General features: G+C 48.6%; 1 protein-coding gene across 4 annotated transcripts; it reads left to right on the top strand.

Moving 5' to 3' along the window:
* The first annotated feature begins 14,588 nt into the window (after positions 1 to 14,588).
* Positions 14,589 to 19,969, top strand: Nr1h2 (nuclear receptor subfamily 1, group H, member 2). Of its 4 annotated transcripts, none has more exons than NM_031626.3 (10): positions 14,589 to 14,728; positions 14,828 to 14,959; positions 15,812 to 15,869; positions 15,946 to 16,059; positions 16,330 to 16,611; positions 16,708 to 16,967; positions 17,068 to 17,247; positions 17,692 to 17,791; positions 19,017 to 19,225; positions 19,456 to 19,969. In NM_031626.3, the coding sequence occupies exons 3-10, from the start codon at positions 15,830 to 15,832 to the stop codon at positions 19,600 to 19,602; spliced, it is 1,332 nt and encodes a 443-aa protein (NP_113814.2). In that variant the 5' UTR covers positions 14,589 to 14,728; positions 14,828 to 14,959; positions 15,812 to 15,829; the 3' UTR covers positions 19,603 to 19,969. The 4 variants fall into 4 exon arrangements, with proteins under 4 accessions (NP_113814.2, NP_001385539.1, NP_001385540.1 ...); NM_001398610.1 differs by having other exon boundaries at positions 16,321 to 16,611; NM_001398611.1 differs by having other exon boundaries at positions 15,809 to 15,869.
* The last annotated feature ends 124 nt before the right edge of the window (positions 19,970 to 20,093 follow it).

The following is a 20,093-nucleotide window of genomic DNA, read 5'->3' as shown; positions in this document are numbered from 1 at the left end:
ATATTCTTATATTTCTGTGTTTTTAAAGAAACACAAATTCCTCTGGACACCCTGAGAGGGAGGAAGCAGAGGATGAGGAACCACATCTTCCTCAATTACGTAGAAAATCTAAAGTTAACAGAGTGTTATTTAGTCTATTTCTGGGGGGGGGTCTTTATTCTTCCTTTTTGTTTTATAAGCATTTCCTTTAAGGTGAGATTAGATTTTCCTACAGCTGCTCGTCCTGTAGGATTGTGTGGTAGGATTGTGTGGTACACCCGTAGTGTGCTTTGTAGTATAACATGCAAAGAATTGCTTCACTTTACTGGAGACGTATTTGGGAGCATAGTAAGTCTTAACTTACACTGGTATCCCCATAATAGCCATTTGTTGAGGTGTGATCTTTTGCTGTGCATTGTAATGCTAAGCCTGGGCTCCCAAGACCTGGTTAGACCCAAGTGACCTAGGTGACCTTGCCCCCAAGTTATTTCTGACTGGGGAATAAAGATGTTGACAGCCAATAGTTGGGAAGAAGAGACATAGCAGGTTTTAGGGTTCCTGGGCCTGGGAGGTCGAGGGAGAACCACAGGGAGAGGGTGAAGAGGAAGGAGAAGCTGCCACAGATTAGCTCAGTCCTGAGGCCTGGCCAATCGGAGTTAAGAACAGCCCACATGAAACATAGTGAGTATTAACTCAGGGTTACCGATTTAAGAAAGTCGATTCTAATAGCACAAGGGATGGATATTTGCCCAGTTCTGGTGCAGTTTAAGGCTTATGTAAATAATAAAAGTTGTGTATCTTTTATCCAGGAACTATATAGGCTAAGGCAGGTTAGAAACCCCAGACTGGGTTTTAAAAATTTTGCAATCCAATTTGCAACCCATCACTTCCATTAAAAGTCTAATTACAGAATCAGCTTTTTCCAAACTGAAAGTATTTCCCATTGAAACTGAATGTGTATCTACAGTATGTATGGTATATCTATAGAATGGTGCACAGACTAGTTTTCAAAAATCCACAAAACGAAACACAGCCATCTTCCAGATTTCATTCCTTTTGGTACCCTAGGGTTTCTTCCAGAGTGTAATGGAGTTTGGTTAGACAAAGAACAGGTAGGATATTTTCTTATCATTGCCTTGGCTTGTTGTCAGGTGATAGAAATTTGTTTCTTTAAACTTTTACTGTTAACGTGGTGTTTTTCATGAAATGTTCAGCCTTCTAACACATTTCCTATTAGTAATTGGTCAATCTCTTCACCTCCTTGTGCTCGGGGCCCTGGCCAGCATTATGAGACTGAGTATGGGTGATAGGTAATGGATCATTTCTGTTTCTGACTGCCTGCTATAGACGTATACATAACAAGGTGAATTCTGAATTATCCGGAATAAACTCAGCAGTTTTTATATGCAGCAAATGTACTAAGCCTTGCCTTTAATCCCAATACTTGGTGGTAGAAGCAAGTGGATTTCTATGAGTTCAAGGCCAGTCTAGTGTGCATACATATCGAGTTCTAGGACAGCCAGGGCTCCATAGTGAGACCCTGTCTCAAAAACAAAACAAAACAAACTCAAAATCCAATTTAAAAGATGAAATAAGATAGTAATTACCCAGAGAGATGGCTCAGTGGTTAAGAGCACTGACTGCTCTTCCAGAGGTCTTGAGTTCAAATCCCAGCAACCACATGGTGGCTCACAACCATCTGTAATGAGATCTGATGCCCTCTTCTGGTGTGTCTGAAGACAGCTACAATGTACTTACATATAATAAATGAATCTTTTTTTAAAGATTTATTTATTTATTTATACATAATAAATAAACTCAAGACCTCTGGAAGAGCAGTCAGTGCTCTTAACCACTGAGCCATCTCTCCAGCCCCTAATAAATAAATCTTAAAAAAAAAAAAAAAGATGTGTAGGATCCTGGCTTGGGCTGACAGGCAGCTCCTGAGTCTGGACTGTGGCTCTGATCCATTAGTCCTGGGGTGAATGCTCAATAAACTATCCCTGTCTGACAGATTGGTGTCCGTGTGGTTTGTGAGGTGACTCCTGGACCCTAACAGTGGATGCGAGAGAGAGAACAGCCCAGGGGCACCTGGAAGAGTCCAGAGCAGAGAGAAATAGCGGACTTGTGTGGTTACCAGATAGGACCGGGCCAGAAAAGAAACTGGAGCAGAACTGAGGTATCGGGGAATGAAGACAAAGAGTGTGGGCAAAGAGAGGATCAGGAGTGGGGATGGAGAAAGCATACAGTCAGAATAGCAGGGTTATAAGGAGATGTGGGACGGAGGCTCCTGAGCTGGAGGAAGTGTAGGGTCGGGTAAGGGGAGAGGAACGGAGAGAGTCAGGATGCGAGCATACACTTAGTTACCAGTGCTTGTGGAACTGAAGGAGCCTAGAGGCTGGTGTGCACACGGTTATCTGAATAAGCTCCACAGACAGCCATTTGTCCCTTTAGCCAGTGACAAGAGAGGTGCTTCCTTGGTAGAGGGGAACCGGCTTTACAAGTTTACAAGGAATACTGGCTTTTGGCTAGCCACCAGAATTTGGGAAAACGGAGTTTCCTTTGGACCCAGAGAACTGGGGTGGGTCACTTCTCAGCATCCACACGACACCTCATAGCCTCTTATAGACTCTGGATCCAGGGGATCCAATTCCCTCTTCTGGTCTCCAAGGGCAGCAGCCACACAATGTGCATGCGTACATGCAAGCAAATATGTATACATAACATTAAACAAAAAAGTATTAAAAATAGTCATTAAATAATAAGAGAGTTTTGGAGGCAGGCTATACCCTAGAGTGCCTGCTTAGAATCCGCCACTGAGCAGCTCAGTAGAGGGCTTGCCCAAGGTGCACAAGAATGGGGAGAGAGATAGGGAGAGGGGTAGGAGGGGAGAGGTGTTAACCCCACGGGGTGAGAATACGACCCCTACCACATTTTTGCACCAAATTCAAAGCATGCTTTATTAAATGCTGGACAGGTCCGTGCTCAGGACTCCTAGAGTGCAGCTCTGAATAATTTTAGTCCTGGGCTTATAAAGGCAAAACCAGCAAGGCTAAGCACTTCCCTCCTTTGTCCAGTCGGGAGCAAGCACATCTCCTGCCGCACTTCCAGCCTATGTGCCTCCCGCCTGTGTGTGACCAAGCACACCCTATGAGTCTGGTGCAGTCATGCATAGTCAGTCACTGATTTTTATGCCCAGAAATCTGGTGGCATCCGGATGACTTTCTTCAGTCTCTATGTAACTTAAAAATTGTTTTCCATCACCCCTGATTGGTTAATAAAAGTGATAATCAGCTGAATAGCTGGGCAGAAGACGATAGGGTGGGACTTTTGATTTGTGGTGGAGTTGGGGTGGGGGTAGGGGTGTTCCAGAAAGAGACCAGAGAGGGAGGGGAGTAGAGAACCCGAGGAGAAGAAGGTGTGGAGAAACCACATGGGGAAAACAGGAGGATTCGCTGTGAGATGGTGGCGAGAGAGCAGCCATGAGGACACATGTGGAGCCGAGCGAGCCAGGACAAGACTCAGATTAGAGGCAACGGACTGTGTGGACAGGAAATCAGCAGCCTTAGAGGGCTAGAAGAGTTCAGAACCCGCCCAGCTTAGGCCTGAAGCTTGTGAATATACCAAGTCTCTGTCGTTTATTTGGGAGCTAGAACGGGCTGAACAGGAGGACATAGAATCAACCTGCAGTTATTTGAGAGCAAAAGGAGGCATTGACCCTACCCCCAAGGAATTACAGTTACTTAATCATGCTTGTTTACAGAAGTAGAAACACCAGGCTCAATGTCTTACATGACTTGAAATGTCTCAGCATTTCAAGAAGTTACCTGTCCTTGGGCAAGTGGGGCTTACAAGTTAGTGTCTTTTTTGTTTGTTTGTTTGTTTGTTTTTGTTTTATAGCTCCCTTAAGCACAGTAGTTTAAATTTAAAATATAACTTTAGCCATCACATGGGGAGAGAGAGGGGAAGACACAGAACACTGAATCTCGTTTCCCTTAGAAACACTACATGAAACACATGTGGGGCTGGGGATTTAGCTCAGTGGTAGAGCGCTTACCTAGGAAGCGCAAGGCCCTGGGTTCGGTCCCCAGCTCCAAAAAAAAAAAAAAAAAAAAGAAAAAGAAAAAAAAAAAGAAACACTACATGAAGCCTGGCATGGAGGTGCACGCCTTTTATCCCAGCACTCCGGTGGCAGAGGTAGGCCAGTCGAGGACAGCTTGGTCTACAGCATGAATTCCAGGACCACCAGAGCTACAGAGTGAGACCCTGTCAAAAAAAAAAAAAGAAAAGAAAAGAGAAGAAAAGAAAAGCTACATTAAAAACCCAGGTTGATTCAGGTCTTCAAGGGCAGTTACTGAGCATGTGCTAAGTTGTGATGAGGGTGGGGGTGAGGGGGTGGGGGTGGGGTAGGGAGGTGACCCCATCCCTCCAGGTCTTGGGTCCAATGCACCATGGGAAGAGCTGCTTGAAGGAAGGAAGGAAGGAAGGAAGGTAATCACCAGGAACTGCAAGTTGCACAGGAAATAATGAAACCCATGTTACCCCATGGAGAGCCTGGCAGAGGGAGGAACAGTTGACCGCACTTCACTGGACTTGACCTGTTGCAGGCTGACACACAAGGGCCACAAATGGGACTGGTTGGAGCTGTTAGAAACTCTGGGGGGACTCAGGGACAGTGTCTTGTAAGATGGGGTTCCTTAATGATCTCAAAGCTGTGCAAAGATTTCAAGCATTGGCATCTGAAGTGGGTAAAAACTTCAATGTGCCAGCAAGGGGAACAGGTTGGGGTATTATGGGACTAGGAGGGAAAAAGCAAGACAACCATGGTTGTGCCATGCAGCTCTGTCCCTGGGGCTACAAAAATGGCTGAAAGTAGTTGGGAACTGAGACTGTATGGTCGCCTTGAGGTCAATTTTAAGAGAGACTTTGGCGGGCTGGAGAGATGGCTCAGCGGTTAAGAGCACCTGACTGCTCTTCCAGAGGTCATGAGTTCAATTCCCAGCAACCACATGGTGGCTCACAACCATCTGTAAAGAGATCTGATGCCCTCTTCTGGTGTATCTGAAGACAGCTACAGTGTACTTATATATAATAAATAAATAAAAAAAAAAAAAAAAAAAGAGAGACTTTGGCACAAGTTAGTACATCTGGGGAAAAAGTCTTTATGAGGAGCTTATCTAAATCAGAGTGACCTGTGATCTTGTTTGTAGGGGGCTTGTTCTGATTACAGTAAGAGAATTTGCAGGACCCAGCCTACTGTAGGTGGCACCAGTTTCTGGACTATAAGATGAGATCCTGTCTTTGATCCATCCATGTCCTCCATAGACGGAGTGAATAGATATTTCTTTATGTTTCCCCAGGCAGGTGACAATGATTTTTGGCAAAATGTGACTGTAGTGTTGTGTAATATTTGTGCTGCATAAGGAAGGAGGAGAGACAACACAGGATAGGACCAAGCCACGGTCACTCAGTGTGGAAATGTACTCCAGCAAGATGTGGCAGCATGTGCCTGACATTCTGGCCCTTGGGAGTTGGAGGCAGCGGGATCAAAACTTCAAGGTTATCCTTACTACATAGAGAGTTCGAGACCAATGTGTACTACATAAGACTCTTAAAAACAAAAAAACAAAATACCCTGAAATAAAATAAAACCAGCGAGAGGGCTTGGTGGTTAAGAGCATGGCTGGCTGCTCTTGCAGAGGACCTGGGTTCAGCTCCCAACACCCACTTTGGGTGGCTCACAAAAGCCTGTGGCCCAGACCCAGGGCATCTGACACCCTCTTCTAACCTCCATGGCCACTGCACTCACACACATAATTAAAGTTAAAAATTAATGCACTGATTCCTGAACACTTACTTCCTCCCTAGCACCTAGAAACAACCACCACCTACTAAATACTGGGAAGAAACATTCCATGGCTCCCCACCCCCACTCTGCCCCAGCCTTCTCTTAAACAGCAGGCAGAGACAGTGTACCCACATACATAAAATAAATAAATAACTCTTGAAAGAAAGAAAAAGGACAGGAGAGAGACCATTCAGTGGTTAAGGGCACTGACTGCTCTTCCAGAGGTTCTGAGTTCAAATCCCAGCAACCACCTGGTGGCTCACAACCATCTGTTATGAGATCTGATGCCTTCTTCTAGTGTGTCTGAAGACAGCTACTGCGTACTTATATATAATAAATAAATAAATCTTTTTTAAAAAGAAAGAAGAAAGAAATATTCTGTTAGGGGGCTGGAGAGATGGCTCAGTGGTTAAGAGCACTGACTGCTCTTCCTGAGGTCCTGAGTTCAATTCCCACATGGTAATGACAACCACAATCATCTGTATTGGGTTCTGATGCCCTCTTCTGGGCTGAATGAAGACAGCAACAGTGTACTCATATACATTAAATAAATAATAAATAATTTTAAAAACAGACAAACAAAACAAAACAAAAAACCAGCAGGCAGAGTCTCGGTTACAACTGTTAGGTCTCAAGGAAACCTAAATGGCTAACCGGGTGTCTATTTAACATATATATCAAGGTGGATGCTGGCCTCTAGTCTATCTCAGTACCATCAATACCTGTTACAGAGTCTTGGCTCATCTCGGTACTTTTCACCCTGCCCCCTACCCTGAACCATTCCAGCCCTGAGCTTCCTTTCTCTTCCCTCAGCTTCTCTAATTCCAATATAACCTCAGTCTTTTTGGCTACACGACTCTCGGTCTCTCGGTCTCTCGGTCCTCAGCTCCTCTCTTGAGCCCCTTCCCCCGCTCCTTTTCCTTTCTTGCTCCCCTTTCCCAAGGCCAGGTTCAGCCGCTGGCCTGGTTCAGTTTGGACTCTTCCAGATACCTCTGGCCTGGCTATTCTCTTCTCCTCAACATACCTGGGAGCAGCCATGTCCTCATTTTTTCATTAAATAACCCTGAGCACTCACCTATTCTTGTCACCCTCATTCTGGGACCCTCATATCACGTCCTATCAAAGAACTTTACCAAGTGTTGTCTGCAAATCATTACATGGCCACACGGTGGCAGCGTGGAGCTGTGTTCCCAAACAAGATCCCCGAGGTTGCCTCTGTTTGTGCTTCAGTTGCTGGGAGATACACCAACTTCTGCAGCTTTCTTGCTTGTGGCCCTAGCCAAACCCAGAGCTGGTAGTTTCTTCCTTTCTGACAGTGTCGCCCAAGCTACCTGGGAGAAAATGCTCTTCCTCATACAGCCGCGCAAGTGGAATCATGTCACCACCTCTTTGGTGACTGGGGACGGAATCCAGAAACAAGGGCACGCTACCGTTGGGGTTCTACCAATGAACCATCCCCAAAGCCTGTCACTGGGGTATGCTAGGCAGGGACTTTACTCCTGAGCCACATCCTGAGTCTCCTTTACACTTTTTTTTTTTTTTTTTTTTTTTGGTTCTATTTTTCGGAGCTGGGGACCGAACCCAGGGCCTTCCGCTTCCTAGTCAAGCGCTCTACCACTGAGCTAAATCCCCAACCCCTCCTTTACACTTTTTATTTTGAGGCCGGTGCCATTAAATTGTCCAGCTTCACTTGAACTTATTCTGCAAACCTGGCTGGCCTTGAACTGGTGATCCTCCTGCCTCAGCCTCATGAGTAGCTAGGATGTCCAAGTCTGGCCCATTTCCTTCCCAGATCTTTTGCATACTTTTTTTTGTGAACTTTTGGGCTAATATCCACTTTTTAATTTTTTCTTTTATTGGATATATTTTATTTACATTTCAAATGTTATTCCCTTTCCCAGTTTCCCAGACTTAAGCCCCCTATCCCACCCCCCTCCCGTTCTATAAGGGTGTTCCTCTCCCCAACCACCTCCCTTTCGGTCCCCGCCCCCGACATTCCCCTACACTGGGGGGTTCAGTCTTGGCAGGACCAAGGCTTCTCCTTCCATTGGTGCCCAACAAGGTCATCCTCCGATACATATGCAGCTGGAGTCATGGGTCTGTCCACGTGTAGTCTCTGGGTAGTAGTTTAGTCCCTGGGGGCTCTGGTTGGTTGGATACTCTTTTTACTCAAAGTCTCCACCCACCCTAGCCTTACTGGTGTTTGGTGGTACTGGATTTATTCCTGGGTCAGCCTCTTTGTCCAAGCTGCTCCTTCTGCCCTTGCAGCACCGCCCCCCACCTCCTGCAGGGGCTCAAGGTTATCACCCTCAGATCTTTTTAGTGGATATTACTTTTTGGTGCTGCCTCCTGCCTGCTAAACAAGCAATGCTGGCTCCACCCCAGCCCACGGGTCATGGTATGTTGGAGGAGGAACATTTTATTTTGACATACCTAGGGACAGTGGACTTTCAGTCTCCTGACTGTGTACACATAATTTCAAATGTCACATCTGCTGTGGTTTTTTTTTTTTTTTCTTTTCTTTTCTTTTTTTCGGAGCTGGGGACCACTGAGCTAAATCCCCAACCCCCTGCTGTGTTTTTTAAAACAAACTTATGAGCTGCTCTATCCCAGGACTGGAGTTCTAATGTCAGCATCTACTTCAGATGATCCCCCCCCCAAAAAAAATGGCTATAATTCCAGCTCTAACTTATCTGATGCCCCCTTGACGTCTCTTTTTGTTTTGTTTTGCTATTTATTATTTTCCATCTTCATTTATTACTTATACATGTATAGCATACATATGTGTATACACATGGCACCCACGAGCCACAGCATGTGTGTAGAGATCACAGGACAGCTCAGCTCTCTCCTTCTACCCTCTAGAGGGTCTTAGAGATAGAAAGAACTTAAATTGTCAGCGTTGTACAACTTTGTCAGCCGATACGAGAAACTGATTTTGGGACAATCGGGTTTTTTTTTGTGTGTGTGTGATCTTTTTTCTTCTTTTCTTATTTTAAGATTTATTGTCGGGAGCTGGAGAGATAGCTCAGTGGTTAAGAGCTCTGACTGCTCTTCCAGAGGACCTGAGTTCAAATCCCAGTAACCACATGGTGGCTCACAACCATTTGTAGTGGGATCTGATGCTCTCTTCTGGTGTGTCTGAAGACAGCTACAGTGTTCCCACATATATGAAGTAAAGAAATAAAAAAAAAAAAGATTTATTGTATATACATCACTCTGTTTGCATGTGTGCCTACAGGCCAGAAGAGGGCGCCAGATCTCATTACAGATGGTTGTGAGCCATCGTGTGGTTGCTGGGAATTGAGCTCAGGACCTCTGGAAGAGCAGACACCACTCTTAACCTCTGAGCCATCTCTCCAGTCCTGTGATTTTCTTTCTGCTTCTTTTGTTCTTCCTCTGTAGAAAGCAACTTCCTCTGCTTGCTTCCCTGTTCTAAAGAATAAAGTTTGATCAGTTTTAGGATCAAAAATAAGACCAATTGCACACCAGTCCTTCTAGCACTTGGGATGTATAAATACACACACACACACAACACACACACACACACACACACACACTTTTTTATTTTTATTGTTGTTGTTTTCTTCACATGGGGTCTCCTGTAGCCCAGGCTGGCCTAGAACTTACATCTTACATTGCAGCTGGGCTCCTGACCTTTCTGCTTCTACCTCCAGCGTGCTAGGATTACAGGACTGTGCCACCACACCTCACTTAAAACTATTTGGATTCTTGCAGTTTGCCCTTTGACACACATTTTACCGGGAAGAGCAAACTTAAAACCACAGTGAAATCTGGCTTCTCATCCAGTGAGAGGTTGAGGTAGACAGGATAATAACATGCGCTGGCAGGTGTGGGGAAATCAGGACACCACACGCACCAGTAGTCCTACTACTTGGGAGGGTGAGGCAGAAGGATTACTTGTCTCCTAGATCTCAGGGCCAGTTTATGCAAAATAGCAAGATGCCACCCTTAAAAGATCTGGGCGTTGTGGTGCACACCTCTAATCCCAACATTGAGGAGGCTAAGATAGGAGATCATGACGACCTCAGTGCTGTTTCACAATGTTATTTTTCCCATGTGTCTGGATATATTCGTCTCCATGTGTATAAGTGCATATGTGCCTGGTTCCTGTGGAGGTCAGAACAGGGCTCTGGATCCCTGGAGTGGTAGTTACAGATGTGAACGGTTGTGTGGGTGCCGGGAATTGAACCTGGGTCCTCTGGAAGAGCAGGCAGTGCTTTTAACTGTTCAGCCATCTCTCCAAGCTGAGGCTTTTGAGATCCTGTCTCAGAGCAAAACAAAACGAACCCTTGTGCATCAGTGTCCAGTGTAGCCTTGCAGCTTCCACTAGAAATTACCCAATGGCCAGGCAGGGGCAGCGCACACCCTTGGTTCCCAGAGGGAGACAGGCAGGCAGATCTCTGTGAGTTCAAGGCCAGCCTAGTCTACAGAGTGAGTTCCAGGACAGCCAAGGCTGCACAGAGAAACCCTGTCTCAAAAAACATATTCACATGTTGGCCGACTGGTAAATACTGACGTGGTATATCCATACAATAGAATATTATACATCACAAAGAGATATAAAAATACTGACACATAAGGCAGCATAGGTGAACCTTGAAACTGGAACAAAGAAGGAAAACACTCCAGGTGCAGAGAATGGTAAGTTCTAGGGCTCTAAATGCAGAATGGGCAAACCCCATGGAGACAGGAAGCTGATCAATGGTTGCCCAGGGACAAGTGCGGGTTGGGAGAATTGGGTGCTGATGCTAATGGACACAAGATTATTTTGTGGGGTGACAAACATGTTCTAGAATCCATTACAGTGAAGGTTGCAAAATGTTGTGAACACTCTTTTAAAAAGCTGCATTTCTGGTAAAATCCAAAATGGGTCAACTGTCCAGTGAGTTAAATCTCAACTAAGTCATTAGCAACAAAGCAAGGGTGGATTGGTTGTGTTATGGGTCAGAACTTGGTCCATAAGGAGACTCAGATAACAAAACCGGACTGCCTGGGCAGGCCCCTTGAAACTGTCCTGACAGAAGATCTTGTCCTTGTCATGGCTGGTTGCATTTTTGTCCCTCTGGTCTGTTGCCTCTTGTTATTTCCATTTCCTGGTGCATTTGAAATCCCAGGAACACAGACTGGAGATCTGTCTCCACGTTACAGGCACTAACTGCCCGTTCTTACAGGGAGTTCAAAGTTTAATTAACAGTGCCCATAGGGTGGCTCACGACTGACTTCAGTTGCAGGGAATCCGATGCCTTCTTCTGGCATCCATGGGCACAAGGCCCTCAGGTGGTACATGGAGCTAAATAGGGAGAAAACGCTCAGCACGTAAATAAATAATCCTTTCAGAAAATACATACAGGCAAATACATTCATACATATACATTAAAAAAGAATCCAGGATCAGCGAGCCCTGCAGACAAGCATCTCATGCTTAGAACTAAAACTCCTCCCAAGGCCTGGCACGGAGAGGGATATCTGTAATCCCAGTACTCAGGACGCCGAGGCAGGAGAGAGTCGGAGGCATAACAAGACCCTGTTACAAAATAAAAGGCATGCCACTCCAGTATCAAAGACCCCAGCAGGAGCTGGCGGAACCAGATCTTAGATAATGATAGACCAGCTCACAGCCTGGCCTGGCCTGTGCCAACACCCTATGCAAACTTTCCTGTCTCCCTTATCCTGGAGCCACTGTAGGTATGGGGAAGTCAGATTCTCCAGCCTCTATACCTGCTGGTTTCTCAACAGGAGCTGAAGTAGTCTTCAGCCTGCATGCAATTGCTCGCCCACAGTGGTAAGGACAAAAATGGCTCCAGAAGAGGACGGAATACACTCTCGTGTGTGGCTGTCTTTATGGAATACACACTCCTGTGTGGCTGTCTTTATGGAATACACACTCACATGTAGCTATCTTTGGCTACTTTGTGGGTTCTTCTTTCTTCTACCCTTCAACCCCCTAACACTAGATATGAGTGGGGAAAAAAGGATAGATAGGAAAGGAAAGAGATCCCTGAATTAAGTCAGGAGTCAGAAAGGGGTCAAACTTATTGCTAGTCGACTTCCTGCTGATTGGGGCGTTGAGTTCCTTGGGGCAAGTTTGACCTTCGCACTCAGGATATCTAATGTCTTTGTTGCGCAGGACTACTTAACAAATGCCACTAACAGGAACCAACCAACAATCCACCTCTGGGGGCCCTAGCATCGATATACAGAAAAGTTCCCAGATCTAAACATCATACAATCTGCAGAGACTATCTGCAGCTGGCAAAACCATGCCTCTGCTAGGGCACGAGGCAAATCAGTCACCTGTTTCAAAGCAGCCCCATATCCCCACACCTGGGATTAAAACAAAAAAAATATTTTTGTGTAATATCTCTGTGTTTTTAAAAAACCAAAATTCCAGAATTCTCACTACACTCATGCACACATACGGGGATAAAAGTGGTTGAGTCATTTGCTTTGGGGAGGTGATATCCTTTCCCTGTTTCAGAGGGCCCAGGGAACCAGTCCAACCTCAGGCAAGGGGTCCTAGAGGACACTAAGTCATATGTCCTGCTTCCAGGGCCAGCATCTCAGTGAATTCAAACAGCACGTGACAGTTTACTAGTGACACGTATGTAAACATAAACACACATATAAGTATATATATGCTTACTTATTGAATGAAGAACAATGAGGACTTGACAGCTCCCAGGTATGGTTGAGAAGGTTTATTGTAGGTATAAGGAGGAGAACATCCAGAGGCATCTGCAAGAGTCCAGACTGACCTGGGCCTACAGAATAAGTTGGGCCATGGGGTCAGGGGTGAGAGAGGAAGAAAGGGGGAACCAGGACACAAAGAGAACCAAGAGAGCTAAGGAACATGTAGCCAAAACAGCTGGATTATATAGGAAAGAGAATCTTGGAGGAAGAGAAGTGATGCTCAGGGACGGGAAAGGTTGAGGGTAGGGTAACTATATAGTAACAGGCATTGGTGATACTAAGAGAGACTGGTGCCCAGAGTTCACTTTGATATATTAATATGCACCTCAGCCATATTCCCAGGGTTCCTTTGAGACCTAACACTTATCTGAACAAAAGCATGGGTTGGTGGCTGGGTCTCAGGAGTAGATAGATTTTGTGTGTGACTGAGGTAGTGTGGGCTCTAGCCTCAACTTTGTAAGAATTCGTTAGATTAACTAACCATGGCATGGCATTTTTAATCCCAGGACTCAAGAGGCAGAGGCAGGAGGATCTCTGAGTTGGAGGCCAACCTGGTCTACAAAGAGAGTTCTAGGATAGCTAGAATGGTGAGACCATGTCTTTGAAAAAGGTGGGGGGCGGTGTAAACCAGGTAGTGGCAGTAAGTGCTTTTAATCCTAGCACATGGGAGGCAGAGGCCTTGGCCAACTCTCTTATGAGTTGGAGGCCAGTCTGGTCTACAGAAGTAGTTCTAGGACAGCCAAGGCTACACAAAGAAACTCTGTTTCAAAAAAATATACAAGCAAAACAAAACAAAACAAAACAACAACAACAAAACCAAGACCAACAGCAACAAAAGTTAAGTAAAAGCAAGCATTTGCGCTTAATAAAGATTCTCTCAACTGTTGACAAGTCGGAGTTGGGGAGAAACAAATCTCTGAATCTTTTCCATCTGAGGTCCACACAAGTATTTCTATCTTTTGTGAAAAAGCTGGTATTATCACTTTTATGGGAGAGGGGCATAGGCTACTTGTTTATTTATATTGAGCTGATGACCTGTCTTACTACCTAGCTCAGCTTGGCCTCCAACTAAACGCAATCCTCTGGCTTTGGTCTGTTTGATTATTGCAGGCATGCAATTGCACCCAATTTGCCTTTTTATATTTACTTCTTCCTATCACGAAGCTGAATGAAAAAATAACTTCTTATATATAAAAGTTCCAGACGCAGGCACATCAAGAGAGTCCAGAGTTGGGTTGAATAAGAGCACTGACTGCTCTTCCAGAGGTCCTGAGTTCAATTCCCAGCAACTATAGCATGGCTCACAACCATCTGTAACGGAATCCGACACCCTTTTTTGATGTGTCTGAAGACAGGGAGTACTTACATAAAATGTTAGAGAGAAAGAGAGAGAGAGAGAGAGAGAGAGCGAGCGCGAGAGCGAGCGCCAGAGCCTGGACATGTAAGGAGAAGGGGAGAGAGGTGAGCCAGGGGAATAAATAAGGGTAGGCGAAAAAAGAACCCAGTATTCAAAACGACTGGATTATAGAGGGAAGGGCGGGCAGCTGGGGTAGGGCAGCACAACCTCTGAGCTGGAGAAGTTCAAGGTATGAAGAGCCCTCGTGCCTCCATTTTAAGCTTAAAATCATCCTGCAACCATCATGACATCTCCAGATTTAACCTATTTAGAACCAATATACTGGGCTGTAAGTGGATGTGCTTCTGCAACAATGGGGAGGTGGAAGCAGTTGGCTCAGAAGTTCAAGGCCACCCCTTTGAATATGAGATCCTGTCTCAAAATCAAAACCAAAATAAAAACCAACCATGCAGCACTTCTACAAACGTAGAGAACTTTAGACTAATCAAAAAGGGAAACAACTTGCTTTGTTAGTCATGTGTTTAAAGAAACAAAAGAACTTTCCGGAACTTTTTTCTGAGTCCCAGAGGGGAACTACCAGAAGAAATAAACTTCCGGTGTCCCACTTCCGGCCAAGGCATCTCATTCGGTGGCGCCTAGGCAGACCGGAAGTCTGTCACCTTTCCCGGCCCTCCTACTTCCGGAAGTGACGCGCAGCGGGGTTGCCGGAAGAAGTGGCGAAGTTACTTTTGCTTTTCGCTCAGCAAGCGCTGTTGCTCCGAGCTACTCCCAGGCTTCTGAAGTTACTTCTGAAGTGCTGTGGAGGAGCAATCACCGGTGCGGACACAGAGGCAAGTGCACCAGGCGGCAGGGCGGGTGGGGTTGGGACCGGTACGCGGATCTTTGCGGGTCCAGCTTAACGCGCGCCTCCTTCCCTTACTTTGTCGCAGCTCCCGCCTCCCACAGCCATTTCCAGGGTAACGAAGTAGGAGACCCCCTCCTGCGACCCCCTCACGATCGCCGGTGCAGTCATGAGCCCCGCCTCCCCCTGGTGCACGGAGAGGGGCGGGGCCTGGAACGAGGTGGGCGTGACTCCACGGGGCGTGGCGTAGGGGAAGCCTATGTTGGTGGGCGAGGGCGGGACGCACATGGGCGGGAGGCATGCTGTAGATAAAACCCGTGATTGAAGGCTTTCTTGATTCTTGGGGCGGGGCCTGGATTGTTGTTGAGGGGACTGGGGGAGTGGGCAGAGGCGTGGAGGGCGTGGCACAACGAAGACCTATGATTGGCTTTTGGGGAGTTGGAGGGGCGGGGCTAAATCTGGGTATCTGCCCCAGTGTGAGAAGGGGCGGGACCAGGGACCTGATAGGATGGGTAGGGTCTGGGGTCTGTATTGAGGTGGGTTAAAGCCTTGAAGAAGCCTGTGGTAGGAGGGTAATGGTTGCGACCTGATGGGAGAGGCGGGACAAAGTTAGGATCACCTATATGGTAAGAGCACAGTTGGTGCTCACCAAAGAAGAGGAATTAGAGTTGTTGGGCTCTCTTAGTGTTAGAGGGGCGGGAGTTGTCATGGGAGGTCATGAATCATAGAGAGGTGGAGGGAGCAGTGAGTGGGTTGGAGCAGAAGTGGTTGGGGATGTTCAGGGTGATGTTTATAAGGGACTAGGGCTGGCAGTGGGGGCTCAGTATAGAAGTAAAAACACTGAGGTATAGTGGCACAGTGCTGTGATGCCAGCACTTGAGAGACTGAGGCAGGAGTGTGGGGAATATCCCAAGACAGCGTAGGGTAGTGTGTTCCAGGGTTTTGGAGGTGGTTCAAGATGTTCAGCCACATAGTTCGTTTAGCCTGAGCTGCATGGGATCATGTTTCGAGAGCCCTTGAGCATTGGAAGGAGAGACACTCTGTAATTGGCTGGGTCCCCTATGTCCAGCAGGCTGCTTCGTGACCCACTATGTCTTCCCCCACAAGTTCTCTGGACACTCCCTTGCCTGGTGAGTGATGGGTTTTCCCTACCTGGCCCCTCCCACAGTGTAAGAGAAGCTCACTGTTCCCTCTTCCTTCTCCTAGGGAATGGTTCTCCCCAGCCCAGTACCTCCTCCACTTCACCCACTATTAAGGAGGAGGGACAGGAGACTGATCCACCTCCAGGCTCTGAAGGGTCCAGCTCTGCCTACATCGTGGGTGAGACAGGGAGACAGGAACAGGGGTGTGGGACGTTGTGAGGGAAGGGTGGGGAGACGGTGGCCCCTGTCTTTCGGTTCGCTTTTCCTTCCTCTTCCCCCTGACACCTCCGACTCATTCTTGGGAGCCTGCCGACCTGCAGATCTTTCCCTTGGCGTTGCAGCCCTGTCCTCTCACCCTCGCTTCGGGACTTCCCATGGCCTGTTCCCAGGCTGCTGTTTCTCTTTGTCGCTATCTCTCATGGCATCTGCTCACCCCAAGTCATCTTAGAGCCAGAGGATGAACCTGAGCGCAAGCGGAAGAAGGGTCCGGCCCCGAAGATGCTGGGCCATGAGCTGTGCCGCGTGTGCGGGGACAAGGCCTCGGGCTTCCACTACAATGTGCTCAGTTGTGAAGGCTGCAAAGGCTTCTTCCGGCGTAGCGTGGTCCATGGTGGGGCCGGGCGCTATGCCTGTCGGGGCAGCGGAACCTGCCAGATGGATGCCTTCATGCGGCGCAAGTGCCAGCTCTGCAGACTGCGCAAGTGCAAGGAGGCTGGCATGCGGGAGCAGTGTGAGTGCAGGGGCGGGGCTAGACAGAGCGTGGGTCCTCGTCACGGGGAGGAGTAAGTGAGGGTGGGTCCCACCACTGAGGCTGTCTTTCCTGCAGGCGTGCTTTCTGAGGAGCAGATTCGGAAGAAAAAGATTCAGAAGCAGCAACAGCAGCAGCCACCGCCCCCGACTGAGCCAGCATCCGGTAGCTCAGCCCGGCCTGCAGCCTCCCCTGGCACTTCGGAAGCAAGTAGCCAGGGCTCCGGGGAAGGAGAGGGCATCCAGCTGACAGCGGCTCAGGAGCTGATGATCCAACAGTTAGTTGCCGCGCAGCTGCAGTGCAACAAGCGATCTTTCTCCGACCAGCCTAAAGTCACGGTATCGCCCCGCCCGGCCCAGTGGGCAGAGCCCACCCAGGCTAGGGAGGGTTTCTTGGGGCACACGAGTTCCCACGTGACCCTGGCCTTTTGTGTCCCAGCCCTGGCCCTTGGGTGCAGACCCTCAGTCCCGAGACGCTCGTCAGCAACGCTTTGCCCACTTCACTGAGCTAGCCATCATCTCAGTCCAGGAGATCGTGGACTTCGCCAAGCAGGTGCCAGGGTTCCTGCAGCTGGGCCGGGAGGACCAGATCGCCCTCCTGAAGGCATCCACCATCGAGGTACTAATAACGAGAACTAGGCTCTAGGACAGAGGTCAGAGCTGCATGTAGTCCAGGGACATCCTAACCCTCGTGGGGTGTGGCCATCTGGAGCCTCCAGTGAGCCAGCCACGGGGGGAAAGGGAAGTGAGCTGAGGTGGGAGTAATGGAGACTATGGGATGGACTGTCAAAGAGGAAATACGCCCCAGAGACTTGAAGGGAATGGATATTTGAGCCAACTCAAGGATAACTTAAGTTTGAGAGTCAACTGTGCATAAAGTTCTAAGTGCTAAAAGAATCAAAACTCTTGTACCTCACAATAATGTGTGGTTAATGTCCTTGGGTGGGGGCAGTGGGTGGTAAAGTTGGAGAAAGGAAAGCTAAGAATGTCTGGGTGGCAGCCAGTTGGTCTTGGCACATTTGACCTGGGGCAGCTGAAGAGCCCTGTACCTTGTCACCTCCAGATCATGTTGCTAGAGACAGCCAGACGCTACAACCACGAGACAGAGTGCATCACGTTCCTGAAGGACTTCACCTACAGCAAGGACGACTTCCACCGTGCAGGTCTGTGGAAGGCACTGGCTCAGTGTTAGGGTTTCTGCCCCCTGTCGGACCTCCAGATCAGGCACTGGCAAGAGAAAGATCATGTTTAGCAGGACCAGATGCATGGGGAGGCTTTGCTGTCCCCTGGCCTTCTGGCAGGAGATCAGGAAGAAGCACAGGCTGCTGATTGTCTCATGGGGAGCTCATCTGGCCACCTGTCTGATGGTGGGACAGGGCCCCTGCCCATGGCCAGCCAATGCGAACAACTTTTCTCCCTCAGCTTTCGGCTTCCCAGGACACCTTGGGTGCCTCTCAGTATTTTTAGGCACCCACTTCCACTCTTCTACTACACAAGAAGAGTCCTAGGATTCTTTCAGTGTGGCTTACTAGCAGGGCAGATTTAGGGAAAAAAGTGTGTTTTCCCTGTGATCCAGCCTGGGCAAAGGCCCTGCAGCCAGGCTTGAAGGAACCCCACGGAGCCCCAGGCATTCAGGCCTTGGAAGGTGGGACTGGAAAGGATCTTCGGCTTCCTACCCAAGCTCCTTCACTGCCTGGCCCCGGGCCCTCTGCTACTACCCTCCCATCACATCTGTCCCCCACAGCACGCAAGTGCCATGCCAGCTTGTCAGCTCCCGTATTCCGTCTGCTGGGACAGGACCTGGCCTCCATTCTCCTCTGTCTTTGTCGATCGTCTCTCCCAGGCACTGGGTGCCTTGCTGAGTCTGTGCCCATCAGCACAGTCCAGCATCAGGGACCAGCATTCACTGTCCCTTGCTTAGAACTGGGTGACAACTCCTATCTTGCCTGGAACCTGCCTACATGGTTTTGTTTTGCTTTCTTGGGGTCTCACTGCAGGCCAGAGTAGCCTAGAATATATTGTCCTTTATAGAGAAGGGGTTGGGTGTGATGGCAGTAAATACTCTTCTCCAAGGCCTGGCACACAGTAGGTACACTTAACAGTCCATGAGTGAATCATAGCATATTAGAGCTGTGGGAACTACCTAAGGGTTCACAGTGCCTTTCCTCCGCCCTCCTGAGGGCAGATGGGGGGACCTGAGAGGATGAGGTTCCAGTGTGTGTGGAAGGAAGGGTATGGGCGCTGTCTTGGTGGCATGGCTACTATGTAACAGTCACATGGTCCTATGGGGAGGAAGGCGGAGTAGCTGTCACTGGCTGTTCCTCCTTCCCGTGTGAGTGCCCTGGGACCAGGGTGAGGTGTGAAGCTGTGCTGGGGCCGCTCTTGCAGGCTTGCAGGTGGAGTTCATCAATCCCATCTTTGAGTTCTCTCGGGCTATGCGTCGGCTGGGCCTAGACGATGCAGAGTATGCCTTGCTCATTGCCATCAACATCTTCTCAGCGGACCGGCCTAATGTGCAGGAGCCCAGCCGTGTGGAGGCTCTGCAGCAGCCCTATGTGGAGGCCCTCCTCTCCTACACGAGGATCAAGCGGCCGCAGGTACAGGAGCTGGTGGGCTCGGTATTAGGGTCAGGTGGCACTCATTGGGGCACACTGAGCCTGGGGCCTGCCTTTTTCTCAGGTCCTGTTAGTGAGGTCAGCACACATGTCCCAAACCCTGGGCTGGGTTTGAGGTTGGCCTGACCACTCACAGCACTGGCTTGTCAGACAAAGCTGGCTCTGCAGGGCAGGGCCCCCTATAGGATCTACTTGCCTCCTCTTCCCGGCAGGACCAGCTGCGCTTCCCACGAATGCTCATGAAGCTGGTGAGCCTGCGCACCCTCAGCTCCGTGCACTCGGAGCAGGTTTTCGCATTGCGTCTCCAGGACAAGAAGCTGCCGCCTTTGCTGTCCGAGATCTGGGATGTGCATGAGTAGGGGCCGCCACAAGTGCCCCAGCCTTGGTGGTGTCTACTTGCAGATGGACGCTTCCTTTGCCTTTCCTGGGGTGGGAGGACACTGTCACAGCCCAGTCCCCTGGGCTCGGGCTGAGCGAGTGGCAGTTGGCACTAGAAGGTCCCACCCCACCCGCTGAGTCTTCCAGGAGTGGTGAGGGTCACAGGCCCTAGCCTCTGATCTTTACCAGCTGCCCTTCCTCCCGAGCTTACACCTCAGCCTACCACACCATGCACCTTGAGTGGAGAGAGGTTAGGGCAGGTGGCTCCCCACAGTTGGGAGACCACAGGCCCCCTCTTCTGCCCCTTTTATTTAATAAAAAAATAAAATAAAGTTCGAGTACAAGCCATTCCTGAGCCCAACGTGGAGGGGTTCTAGGTTCGACCACGAGGGTGGGGGTGGAGGGGTGGCGCTGAAGACAGGAATCTTTATACAGCATAGTTTGAGACACTAAAAGGACACTTACTTAGCTA

Source organism: Rattus norvegicus, chromosome 1 (genome assembly GCF_021556685.1).
Source record: "Rattus norvegicus strain SHRSP/BbbUtx chromosome 1, alternate assembly SHRSP_T2T, whole genome shotgun sequence".
Classification (NCBI taxonomy): domain Eukaryota; kingdom Metazoa; phylum Chordata; class Mammalia; order Rodentia; family Muridae; genus Rattus; species Rattus norvegicus.
This window is presented reverse-complemented; position numbering and strand designations above follow the sequence as displayed.